The 13,493-nt window shown below is 37.8% G+C and overlaps 1 protein-coding gene across 1 annotated transcript in view; it reads left to right on the forward strand.

The window, feature by feature from the left end:
• Window positions 1-13,493, forward strand: part of kcnh8 (potassium voltage-gated channel, subfamily H (eag-related), member 8) — an 80,594-nt gene that overhangs the window by 10,478 nt on the left and 56,623 nt on the right. Inside the window, exons 2-3 of the mRNA XM_036567009.1 lie at window positions 9,685-9,918; window positions 12,520-12,651. Coding sequence (XP_036422902.1) covers window positions 9,685-9,918; window positions 12,520-12,651 — 366 coding nt within the window. The remainder of the gene's footprint in view (window positions 1-9,684; window positions 9,919-12,519; window positions 12,652-13,493) is intronic.

A 13,493-nucleotide genomic window follows, 5' to 3' on the forward strand; every position in this document is an offset into this window, starting at 1 on the left:
TTCTGTGTCCAAAACATACACAAGATTACATGCACATGCTAACACACATTCACACAAGCGCACCCTTGAGTAATACATTTATTTCTCTGGTAAAGTATTCAATCTATCCAATTATGCATAAACTGACAGGAAGCCAGATGGGGTCTATATCTGGACAGGAATGGTGGGTATATTTGTGCATCCTGCATGTTTGATTTGTGGATGTATGCAAACATGTGTAGTGAACGTAGGGTGGTGTGTCAAGTAATTTCTTGCTAGCTTGCTTCGCCAAGTCAAGGACCCCCTCCCCCCATCCTCAGTATCTGAAAACAGCAGGGTTAGAAGGCAAAATGTACTGAGTAGGGCGACAAATTATTTGTTTCATCATCGTCTGATTTGTCAAATGTCTTGAACAGTAGCTTCTAACCTGATTTCAAACGCAAAAACTGACCAAACTGATTTATGCTTGTGTGCATAGATTAATATATTGGATGCATGTTGTTTTGTGCTTGCATAGTTGAGCTTCATGTATCTTCAAGCAGTATGAGGCAAAGGTGCAGCTGGAGGATACGTGATATGCAGATGTGGAAATGGCCAGGTTTTAGTGAGGGAATGCCAGTTTTTTTGGCCTTTCCATTATGGACTTTTATAATCAATCAAGAAATGTCTTAATCTAGTGCGCTTCCTACATTAAAAAAATGACATTTCAAGAGCTGAAAGCTGAAGTGTTTTTCCCTAGAAACTTTACGTTCGTCATCAGGGGTTCTGACCTTAAATGAAAGAACAAACTTTTGACAGATTCAAAATGAATCTTGGTCTCTATGCAGCCTAGGTATCTTTATTACTAATCTTATAACCATTAAGATTAAACCCCATACAAAAACAATTTATTTAAAACTTATTTAACATTATTTTTCTCTAATACAGATGATATCATTTATATGGAGAGCAAGAAAATTTATTAAAAACAGTCTGGAAAATGTAACAAAATGGTTCTTTATATGTTTAAAATGTCTCTGCATTTGTTCATAAGCTGGGAAGTACAGACATTATCTACAAACTTAATTAACAGCACCATAGAAAAACACTTCATAAACCTTTCGTTTCAGGACATAAAATGCTGGAATTCAAATAAGCTTTTCAACAAGGCAGATGATCTAGACCAGGGGTCGGCAACATGCAGCTCTTTAACTGTCCTGTTGCGGCTCCACAGCAGAATTAGATTTCTAGGTAAAAATAAAATAATCCTCCTTTGCAGTGAAATAAAACTCTGCTGATCATTCTGACACAGTTTTAACAATAAATGGTCTTAAATGCTGGAGTTAATGCAGTTTATAACTGCTAATTCACCAACCTTTAAACCTGAAACACATAAAACAATCTCGCTTAACTAGTAGCTAACAAAAAGTCAAAGAGAAAGAAGACAGACATTAATAATTTGGAGACGAATGGACTTATTAGCATTTATAAGTACTCACCTGGTTTCCTGATACATTTAATCTGCTGCGAGACAATGTCAAACACTAAAAAGTTGCAAAGCTGAAGTCAGGCTCTTATTCAAATTGTCCCGTTCCACCTTAAATGGTGCAGCAGTTACATTCTAGCGCTTCAGGCGCCATTTAGGGTGGAACGGGAAAATTCAAACAAGAAGCTGGTGAATGAGAAGCTGATTTCAGCCTCATAAAAATCAAACATACACAAAACTATTCTACTTTTGTTTCCTGTCGGAGGTGAGAAAAGTGGCTATAGTTGTGCTAAAGCTTAAAGCAGAGCAATGTAAGTCTGCATTTTTCATTCATATCATAGTTTTTAGCCTATACTAGTATATTAGCACATATAACACATTTACAGCCAAGTTGGACAAATGGATATAAAATATTTTGTTGAAATGGCTCTTCTTAACATTTGGGTTGCCAACCCCTGTACTAGACTGTCAAACACATCAGTGTTGAATTACTTTAACATTAGATATATTTATGTTTAGATACCTAGCTCACAAACAGTGTCTGACTCTAGCTGAGTATCTGTGATTACACTACCTGATGTCTGAGTCGCATTAACTAACATGTTAAATTACACTGGACAGTCTAAACTAAGTGAAATTTCTGCCAATAAAAATATTATGCAACAAATAACATTAATTACATTGTGTAGACTATATATCCAAACAAATGCTACCACAGTTTGAAGAAAAGTATAAATGAAAACACCAATTTAATTGCCAATTGTGGAGTTTCTTGGCTGTCTTCACGTTCCACATGGCGTAGTGACAGTCATCACCATGGAGACTGAGTGGGCAGACTCTGCTGCAGCATTGTTACTTTCCATTGGCTGAATGGTCTGTAGGCTGGACCTGAGGTTGTTCAACAGACACTCTGCTTCACACACACTTTTTAGAACAGAGTAAAACAACTGTATGGGGTTCTGGTGATTTTTAGTCCATTTCCACCCCTGAGGATTTCCAGAAAAGGACTTTAAAGGTGTGTATCCACACTCAGCCCACAAATACATTTTGTTGCTATGTTGGAAAACTTTCTAGAGCATACTGTAGAAGTATTTTTATAAAACTGTGTTCAACTAAAAATTTCTCATTACGCTGAATGGGATTTTTGCCACCGTTCTTTAAAGCTTATCCAAATCTTACAACAGTTACTATGAAAGACTGCATAGGTAGGTAGAGGGCAGTTAGGCAAATCTTTGCTTTCCCAACCTGAAGTCTATGTATAAAAAATGTCTGTTATGGATAAAACGCATCCTAACAGTGTGACCTTCTATACACCAACAAAATGCATACATCAAGCTGAAAAAGCTCCAACTTTACATGTTTTTATAGAAGTTTGAGTTTGCTCGCTAGGTTGAGTGTGGATTTGGCCAGCATTCTGAGAAGCTTGTCCAACCCAGCATGAGTAGCTATAAAAGAACGCAATAGTGAGTGCAGTATGAATAGGTCAGTTACCTTCTTGATTCTGGGATGATGTAAGAGTGTTTAATTTGATGTTACAGCGTTACCTTTAGTTGAACTGACAGGATTTCAAAATGATATTAAAAAATACTCTCAAAGACGCACACTCACACGGTCAAACAAAGCTGGCACTCTCAGCCACATAAAGCTGGTTGTGGGCTGCTGTAGGGCTGTGGGACAGGAGGTTATGACCCAGGCTGAATGGATGGAGGGATAAAAAGAGAGAGATGGAGTTCTCCTCTGGGATGGGCTGTCGAGCTCCTGCCTTTAACATCCATCGGCAGACAGCAGGCCAGTGTTCAGGGAATGACTTTACCCAATATACCACCCCTATCCCACACACACACACACACACACACACACACACACACACACGCATGCAAATTTGTATCCCTATCTTCATGAGGTGTTTCCACTGACCTCTGTAATGCTTCACATTAGAATGCAAACGGAAATCTTTCACTTTTCCAAATAAAAGCAGAATTCGTGGACAAAATATATAAATAAATAAACAATTAAATTTAGCTATGGGCACCAGCCAAATGTATTCATGTCAAAATATCCTGGAGACATTTGGAGCTCACAAAGACCTAAATACACTACATGCTTTGGTTTTACTACATCAGGACAATCAACACTAGTTAGGAATCACAGTTTTCAACATTATTAAACCAACTTGGTTGAAGATAAATTAATAAAATTATGATAATACATTAGTCCTGTGCAATTTCACAGCCGTTAGATATTTAGTAAAACATTAGGGAGCTGTAAAGAAAAATGAAGAAATGTTAGATGTGTCTAAAATCGTAAATGGAGCTCTTGAATATTCTGAAAAAGCTATATTGCATTGAGAATGAAGTTATAATAAAATGAATATTCAGAGACCAGTATAATTCAAAGGCAGATAATTGAATGTAAATAGAAAACAAAATGTATGTAAATCGATCATTAAAGTATATTATTTATCATTTTATTCTCTTCTTGTTCACAGAATTCTTGAAATATTAAATAAAACATCTAAAAATGACCTTTTAATGAGGAGTTTGTAATATCAAAATACATTGTTGAAGTATATTGTGCAAGCGATTCCAAACTTTTGAAAATGTACATGTAAATACTGTGCTTTTCTAAACCTGACCCTAATCTTAACCCTATATCAAAGGAACAGACACTTCAGTAAGAAAAAAAGAATGATTTGCACTTTTTCAGTTTGAAAAATGAAACGTAGCTTTTATTAAAAGCATTTTACAAGGATCTTGTAGGTGACATTATAGGCCTGGTTTGTCTACAATTTTGTCCCGTAAAACATCTAAAAATGAACAACACACACACACACATACACACCTTCTCATTCATGGCCTCCTTCGTCTCTCTCTCTCTCTTTCTCTCTCTTCCCCACTCGCTCTTTCAGTATTCTGCTCTTTTCACTCGCACTTCCCTTCCTCCTCTCTTCCAATTCTCTGCTACTTTTCTCTCACATTAGAAAAGTCTAAACTTCAGCTTCTGCTGATGTGGGCAGAACAGCGCTGGGGAAAGTAGTTCAGCTGTGAACTCTTTTCTCCTCTCAGTCCGAAAGGCTTTTGTAAATGAGGCTACTGCGATTAACAACGTGTTTTCTCCCATCTGTGAGGGGATTCAGAGCTGAAGCTCACTGAGTGCAGCCCTCAGAGAGACACGCATGACGTACGACACGGTTGTGCTACTGTATTCAATTACAATGCTTTGGTTATTAATTTACTTTCTGACATATTCATAGAACAAAACAGCAAAAAACGCCCCAATGTCAGACAGAAAATTGGTTATGCAACCTAATGAAAGGTTAGGCATCTTTGGAGCTTTCTCCATATTCTCCATAGCATAGACGAACCGGGAAAGTAATTCAGGCTGAGAATTTTTACTCAGACCCAGGCCACCCAGGCCAGAGACCCCAGTGAAAGGGCCTTACACTGTATCTAAAAGAGGTTGTCATTTATTTTCTTGATCTCTTTTTTGCTGTAAGCTGTAGAGTCCAGCATTACTATTGACTATCAAAGGAACAGCAATGGGTCATTTCAATCGAGAGGTTTCCTCTGTTGGATCTGAGTTGGGTGAGACTGTGTTGGTAGAAGCTGATGTAAACATTATAATGTTATCCCCACCAATCAGAAGGATGAATTTTTCACTAGCCCTTGTATCCCTGTGTGAGAATAAGTAACTAATACCTAAGTAGCTAACATTTTGAGCATCCACAATTCATTATTTTGAAATTTAATTTTCTCTTCCTTTTATTCTTCATTTCAGGTTATTGCCTTTCTTGTGTCGTGCCTGCTGTTGGACATAGCTTGAATGATTTGTTGTCTGTGACAGCCACCTAGCCACAGCGCTATAATTTAGTAAACATAATGTTTTGGCCAAATTCCTACTTGTGTTAGGCGCTAATATTGGCTCAATATAAGTTCAATGTAAACTTACCTCTACTATCCAATGCATCAAGCGTGACTTCTGCCAGAAAAAAAAAGATTCTGTCATTGGCTTATTTACTTTGCTGTCTTCATGCCAGGAGCAATCACTGTGCACTCTAAATCACCCACACAGTCCAGACCAGGCCGAGCAGTTGAGCGTTACTAGTTTTTAACTTTATTTGAATCATGTTTAACTTTAGGTAAATAATCATCAAGTCATATATCTTTAGTATCACTATGATACTGTGTAATATTTAATATTTAACACATTTATTTAATACCGTTCTTTTAGTCTGACAAGGGGGAGGCAAAAAAGCCAGGCTGGCATTCATGACTAGCACATCTGTTTACACTGACTTGACAAATTTACTGGCCAATATGTCAGTTACTTTTGACCATTCTGATGCCTTGCTCCTCATCTGCACCTTTCCTCTTCTTTTGTCTCACAGATGAAACCAACTTATCCATGATGACTGGCTAAGTGTATGCTAGCTGATTGCATCACAGATACGCATACATAGATGTCACATTGAGGTCAGCCAGGCATGTCAACAGTGCCTTTTTGGTGCTGGGCTTCATTCAGTACAATTATTCCAGTTTAAGAAAGACACTATCACAAGTTACACTATTTGAATTACAAAGCACTCAGGAGGTTGGATAGGATTATAAAGTGGGGGATGTAGCAATGCATGTGCGATGTTTATGTGTAGATGTGGTGACATGCAGAATTTGTTGGTGTAATTGTTTTTCCCCTGGCTTTGTGTCAGGCTTATTCAATTTTATTACCTTTAGAGGGTGCCTTAACTTGATATGAACTGCAGTTTTATATGCTGTACATTTGTATGCTGTACATTTGTATGTGCATGACGAAGAAATTCACACATTGGGTTTGTCTTTAATGGCAGGTGCAGACCAACTGAGTTTTCTGTGGCTGCTCCAGACAGCTAGCCAAACATCACACTCTCATTTATGAAACAGAAATAAAAGCAACCGACAGAATGTATTGTAATGTGTTCTGCATTATAATGTGTTCTGTAAATGTATTTTTAGCACTCCAAAACATATGTGCAAGCAGACAGTGAAAATATAGAAATCTGCTCGGTACTCTGTAGTCATTTCTACAGACACAGATTAAACTCTACCATTGGAAAATGTTTAAGTCTAGGTTGTAACCATGTTGACGTATTAGATTTGCTGTCTGTTTGCTAGAAAGATATCACCAGTAAGCATTTACATAAATGAAAATATTCCTTCAATCAGACATTTCTTATGGCTGTTACCAGCCTCTTTATTTAAATTTTTACAGTTTGTTTATAGTCAACTGTCGATAACTGGTGTGTTTTACAAACATGGTGACATGTAAATTAGACACTTAAATGATCAGCAGCATGCAGAAATGTCTGTTAATTATAACAAAAAGTAGTTAAGTAGTAAGGTTATGGTTATGGTTGATTTAATGAAGAGAACTCATCATATCTCAATACACGTGTATTTGTTTACAAGAGGGTTTTGACCGTCCTAACATGGCACACATGCAGACAAATTGCCTCAGATTGAGAACAACAGACAACGTGACATCTATGTATTGGTATATCTATGATTTTCAGGCCTGACATGCAGGAAACCCATCTGATATTTGTTCGGCAAACGAGCCTGGAGAAATTGAAAATTTTGTTAGAGAGCACATTAATTGTGGTGAAGTGATTTTTTGGACACAATATTTTGCAAACTGCATTTGGTTAATGTGCTTGGCAAATCCATCAGGCAGCCACATACAAGCAGGCAACTTAAGTAAAATTTTGTAGCCCGAAATAAAGTTTTGTAGCTTGCATTACTGAATGTTTTTGAACAATAACAGGCTACTGTTGTTTACACGCAAATTCACTTCCATTTTAGTCATTCACATTTAGATCCATACTTCATTTCTGTTGAGGCTCTTCTATTTATACAGAATTTGGGGACAGTAGCCTAAACACATACTCAAGTAACAGTGTTGTTACTTTGGTGAATTAAAGACTCAAGTAAAAGTATCTTACCAAAAAGCAACTTGAGTAGAGGAATAAAAGGAACAGCAAAACTACTGAATACTGACTAACTTGCAGAACTGTGGTGGATATTTAAATACATCCAGCATTCAGTTTATTAGTGCTTTTTCCTATTTTTTGGATCCTTTTGGTCTAAAATAAGGCACTAAAGCTGGAATTGCTGAGAATAACAGGAAAGCATTTCATTATGAAATTAAATTAGAAACTAAATATTAATGACTGAAATGAAACTGAGTAAAAAGTGTACGCCTTTTCTCATCAAAATGCTAGAGTGAAAGTAAAGTAAAAAGTATTGTCTTTTGGAAAAAAGAGCCAATGCCCTCTTAGTTGAAATATTGCACCCCCTTAGCCTTGTATTCCTATTTTGTTCAGAAAGGTCCACTCTTCAAACTATAGCCATATATTCATTATGGGTATTTGTTAGCTGAGTGCAATGTGTATACCTTTCAATCAAAGATGCCTGATATGAGCCACCATTTGCTTTAAATTTTTTATATGTCCTGAGTAAGCTGGGAGCAATGTGTATAGTGTGCATTTTAGTTTTATTTGCCTGCCATGATACAAAAATTCCTTAGTTTTGTTTCGATATTTATGTGTTGTTTGTATACAACAGATTGATTAAAAATAAACAATAATATTGGGTTAGTAGGCTATGATAGGCTACTCTCTAACTCTATAGCAATCACGTAATGATTAGTTAGTAATGTTATCTGCTTACTCTTCCCATCTTCATGCTGTGTCATCTTCTCAACAGATAGCAAATCATATGGCATGATTAAATCTCCAGTCCAAAATGGCAAAACATTAAGCTTTGAATGATTTTAACAGCAAATTAAGGTGAAGTAACTAAGTATGAAATAGCTTTTCCCTTTGGTTTCTTTAAATGTTGAAGTCTTTTGGGTGAATTTGCAGACAGTCTTCTGCAGAAAGAAGAGTCAATATCGTTTCACTCAACAATGATGGCTTCTCAATAGGATTTATTCTCCATAGGATTTATTCTCCATAGGATTTAAATCTGGACTCTGACCTGGCCAAAACCACCAGTAAAAAATCAGATTTCAGGCCTGGCCAATTTTTTTTTGCAGTTTTTGAGTTTATACTTCTCCTTAGTAATAAAGCTCACACATCAGAATGGCAATAAAATTACATCAAGATGCACACATTTTGGGCTGTAATTTCTACTAACGTGGATGTTTGCATCATACATGGTCATATGATTACAATCAGTTGGCTTGGAAAGTTGTAATATTGTGCGCTAAAACTAATGCTTTGATAATATGGTATTGTTGGTGTAGAGAAAGACACAGGGCAGGCCATGATTCTGCTGCGAGATGTGCTCTTTTATTAAACACCAGGCAGAAAGGCACATAACATACAGCTAAATCAGGGGGTGAGGTCATGAATAGCCAAAGGCTTCGACCTCACAGTGAACCCCCTACACACAAACAACCTGCATCCCAGACACAAATTAACACAACACACAACACATCTTTTAACTAACAGACAACAACAATTTGTCTGTGCTCGCCTCCCATGAGCCTCCTCACATGGCCCTTTGCATGGCCACACCTCCTGAGCATCTCAGAGGTGGCGCGGCAAGTAGCGGGATGCTACAATGGTGTGTAGCTAAATGTGAATATAAAGTGCTTTATACCTGTAGCTCCCATTATTATCACCCCTTTAAACAGCCTGTGAGATCTTGCTTTATTTTGTTTATCCTCCGGCTAATGCTCTACCAGTATAGAGAGGATAGAGATGAAGTTCTACCACCCAGACCAAGTAAATGATTGAAAAACTTTCAAAACATATGCCGTTTCACATTTTGGAAAATGTTAAATCTGGAGACACACTAGAAGACAAAATATAGCAAGTAGCAGCAGTCAAAATATGCCTGGAAAATCCAACAAAATCACAGAGATTTGTATCAAGACAAGACTAAATTTGTCAGAGCACCACTACGTTTTCTGAAAAACAGATAATGTGGCCTGTAATTTTCTCTTGGGAGGAGGGAGAAAAACACCAACATGGCCGATTCGGAGAGGAATAAAATCAATGAGTAGCACCTGTAAAAGAGGAAATAACTAATAACATTGCTAGCTTATCAGTAAAAAAGCAGTAAAGTTTTCTTTTGTTGTTTATAGATTAGGGTAGCTGTTAGGAGCTTGCCTATGTACATGTGTTGTGCTGGTGGGGTCCATCCTAGTCTTACTAGTTGGTCTTATATTCTCTCTCTCTCTCTTTCTCTCTCTTGCCACAGATAGCAATTTCATCCTGGCCAATGCGCAGGTATCGAAGGGCTTTCCTATTGTATACTGCTCCGATGGCTTCTGTGAGCTCACAGGCTTTGCGCGCACAGAGGTCATGCAGCAGAGCTGTGCCTGCAAGTTCTTGTATGGGCCTGAGACCAGTGAACATGTCATCCTGCATGTGGACGCCGCGCTTGAGGAGCGCAGTGAACTCAAAGAGGAGATCATGTTCTACAAAAAGAATGGTGAGGCAAAAACACACTGCATTTTTTTTTTTTTTACCAATGAGCTAAAGTACAGCAAGCTTGATTAACCAACTTTGCCAAGTTGCCAACTTTGATGAGGTGACTCGAGTGAGATTTTTAGGTTCCTGGAGGGAGACTGGAGTGAGACTTTCAGACGGCTGGAGGAACACTGGACTGAGAACTCTTGGCCCTTTTTGACAGCTCAAAAGAAAAACTCCTCTGATGCCAATGAAAAGTTATTGCATCATTCAGCCTTTATTTCCACTTAAAAAGAGCCAAAGACCTCCTCAGTCCATGACCAGTAATCAGCTGTATAACTTTTATAAAGTAACTCTGGCAAGGCACAGAACAATGCCTTTGATACAACAGCAGCATGTAAACACAGCATTTCCCTGTGCAACCGTTTCTGCAGATTATGAGAATTGAGTTGTACTTGTTTATTGTGTAGGCAACTTACTTACTGGCTAATAAGTAATAAAGTAATAAAGCTAAGTAATAAACTAAGAGTTGAATATTGTGAAAATCTAAGTCTTCCACCATCCTCCCAGACACCTACTCCTAGTGTTGCTGTCACTGGGGTGGTACCCTCAAGGGTACATCTCAGTACCTTCAGTCAAGAACATAATTGTACCAAAATTTATTGAAATTATATTTTCTAAGTTGCACTGACTCCACACCCCATCTCATTTCCAGGCTTTTTAGTTTATTGCTCTGTTTTAAAACACTAGGTTATGGAAAGGTACAAATGCATACTTTTCATCTGGTAAAGACTTATTTAAGGTGCACAATTGGACCTTAAAACTACTGTTGTACCTTTTGAGGGTACATTTACTTTGTTTGTACCTTGATAAATGAAAAATGTACCTGCACAGAACCTTTATTTCTAACAGTGTAGTGACTAAGCATTTAATTGTGAGGTCAGCAGTCCTGTGTTATATTTGAACACAGGATTGTGTCTCTGCTTATAGGTACTACAATGTCTCTGGTTATGGTACTACAATGATGTAGACTAGTTGGTGTTTATCAACTTCACTCTCTGGAACATGCTCAAAATTCAATATTCAATATTTATTTAAACAGCCAGTTATGCTTGACTACAATTATGAATGGCAGATTCTGTTTGAAAACCTATAAACTCACTAAGAGAAATATTTCAAAAACACTACCTTAAAATAGCTATCTCTCGCTTCCTCGACACAGGGATCTTTGTCCATCATTTTCATATTAGCATGATTAGATGCTTCCACAGTTTGCTCTCCATGTTTACAGCACTTCCCCTGCTCCTACTGCACTGCTCAGAAAGTGACTGAACTGATAACAGCATACTGATAACCGCTAATTGGTTAATTAATGATAAATTTATGGCAAAACGTTGTCGTGGTTGTTGATTCCGCTCTCATCTTTTATTCAGCTTTTGATGTTGGTGTCAGTTTGGATGTTGATGTTTTCAGTTACATTCAGGGATGCAGGAAGGTGTTGTAAGTTGGGAGTGCTGAAACTTTAAACAGTGTGTACATGATGTGAACATCGTGCAAAATTACTAATTTACACCAATAGAACATATCATAATATTCTATAATGTGGCAAGATTGGAAATGTAATCGGATACAGGCGTTTACACGGATATTATTCTTCTATTTAACGGATTATTTAGAGGATTACCCACCTCTTTCAATCAATACTTGAACATCCAGTGGGAGATCAACTTAGTCAAAAATTACACCTCAACTTGCTTGCGTTTTAACAACCTGCTCCTGAAGCAGCCAGCAGTTGTCGAGGAAAGCGTTTTGACTTGCTTTGATGAAGCATTAACTTTATCTTTGCGACTATTGCAGGTATTAAAAATATCTGAATAAAATATAAAAAAAAAATTTTTAGCAGTTGCAGTTAAACAATCCTAAAAACCGAAGTTGCTTCTGCTCTTTCAGCATCGCCACTTCCTGCGTCCATGATTACATGAGATCAGTTAGGACACATGGTTGTCCTTCATAGTGTGAGGTGCACTGTGGGATTCCATTAGGAGCTGAATGTTGCAGTGCAATTGGATCATGTGAACACTGGGAACCCTTTAAAAATGGCTGATTCTCAGGTTAGTTTGCTGGAACAAGGACCCCCAGTGGCACTCCAATAGGAAGATCCCAGCTTTTGCATCTTAACAGATGCAACAGTTTAACAGAGGGCTGTTTTTCTTCACTCATTTCTGTTGCTGGTAATGGTGAGACTATTTTTTCACCCGGAAACAAGAGAATTGACAAAGACCTCACCAGCTGCAAGCAATCAGATGGAAATCCCCTTGAGGTTCCCAGTAACAGGCTATGGTTGCTGGTGAAAGCATGTGCGTGCACACATACACACACACACACACACAAACACACACACATATGGTTGGGTAATGTAATGGTCTTGCTGTTCGCAGAAGTTCTATAGTGATGGATCTTTCATGCTTTTTTATGTACTTGCAGACTCTTGGGATATACTGCCCACTGATTTACTCTTAAATCATCATCATACTGTGTCCGTGTTTCTGTATGTGTATGTGTGTTGTGTCTGTGGGAGTGTGTGTTATGTTAACCTCTTTTTTCTCTCTCTTCTGTAACACAGGTTCTGTGTTCTGGTGTCTACTGGATGTTGTGCCCATTAAGAATGAGAAAGGAGATGTTGTGCTCTTCCTTGCTTCATTTAAAGACATCACGGACACCAAGGCTAAGGCCTTCCTCGAGGAAAAGAAAGAAGGTTAGTGTATGTGTGTTAGTGTATGTATGTGAAATCCAAAAGTCTGAGACCACATTGAAAATTTGGTATTATTTTTTTTTCAACCTGGAAATAAACAACAAAATGTTTTAGAATCTTGAAAAGAATGAAAAAGATATAATTATACAACAATTCAACAATAACATTTTTCAACATAAAATAGCACTTTGGGGTTTTGTGATCTATGGTACATAATATCACTAAAAGATTCATAGATTCTGGAGAAATCTCTGTATGCAAGGAACAAGGCTGAAAACCAGTATTGGATCCCTGATCTTTGGGCCCTCAGTCAGCACTGCACAGACACAATTCTGTAGTGGAAATCACTGCATGGGCTCAGAAACACTTCTGAAAAACACTGTCTGTGAACACAGTTTATTGCTGCATCCACAAATGCAAATTAAAATTCTACTATGCAGAGAATAAACCAAATATAAACAGGACCCAGAAACGCTGCTGCCTTCTCTGGGCCCAAGCTCATTTAAGATGGACTGAGGCAAAGTGGAAAAATGTTCTGTGGTCCAAAGAATCCAAATTTGAAATTCTTCTTGGAAATCATGGACATCTCATCCTCCAGGCTAAAGAGGTGAGGGACCATCTAGCTTGTTATCAGTGCACAGGTTAAAAGCCAGCATCCGTGATGGCATAGGGGTGCATTAGTGCACATGGCATGGATAACTTGCACATTTATGAAGGCACCATTAATGCTGAATGATATATACAGATTTTGGAGCAACATATGCTGCCATACAGATGACGTCTTTTTCAGGGAAAGCCTTGCTTATTTCAGCAAGACAATGTCACACTAGATTCTACACAGCATG

Source organism: Colossoma macropomum, unplaced genomic scaffold (genome assembly GCF_904425465.1).
Source record: "Colossoma macropomum unplaced genomic scaffold, Colossoma_macropomum, whole genome shotgun sequence".
Taxonomy (NCBI): Eukaryota; Metazoa; Chordata; class Actinopteri; order Characiformes; family Serrasalmidae; genus Colossoma; species Colossoma macropomum.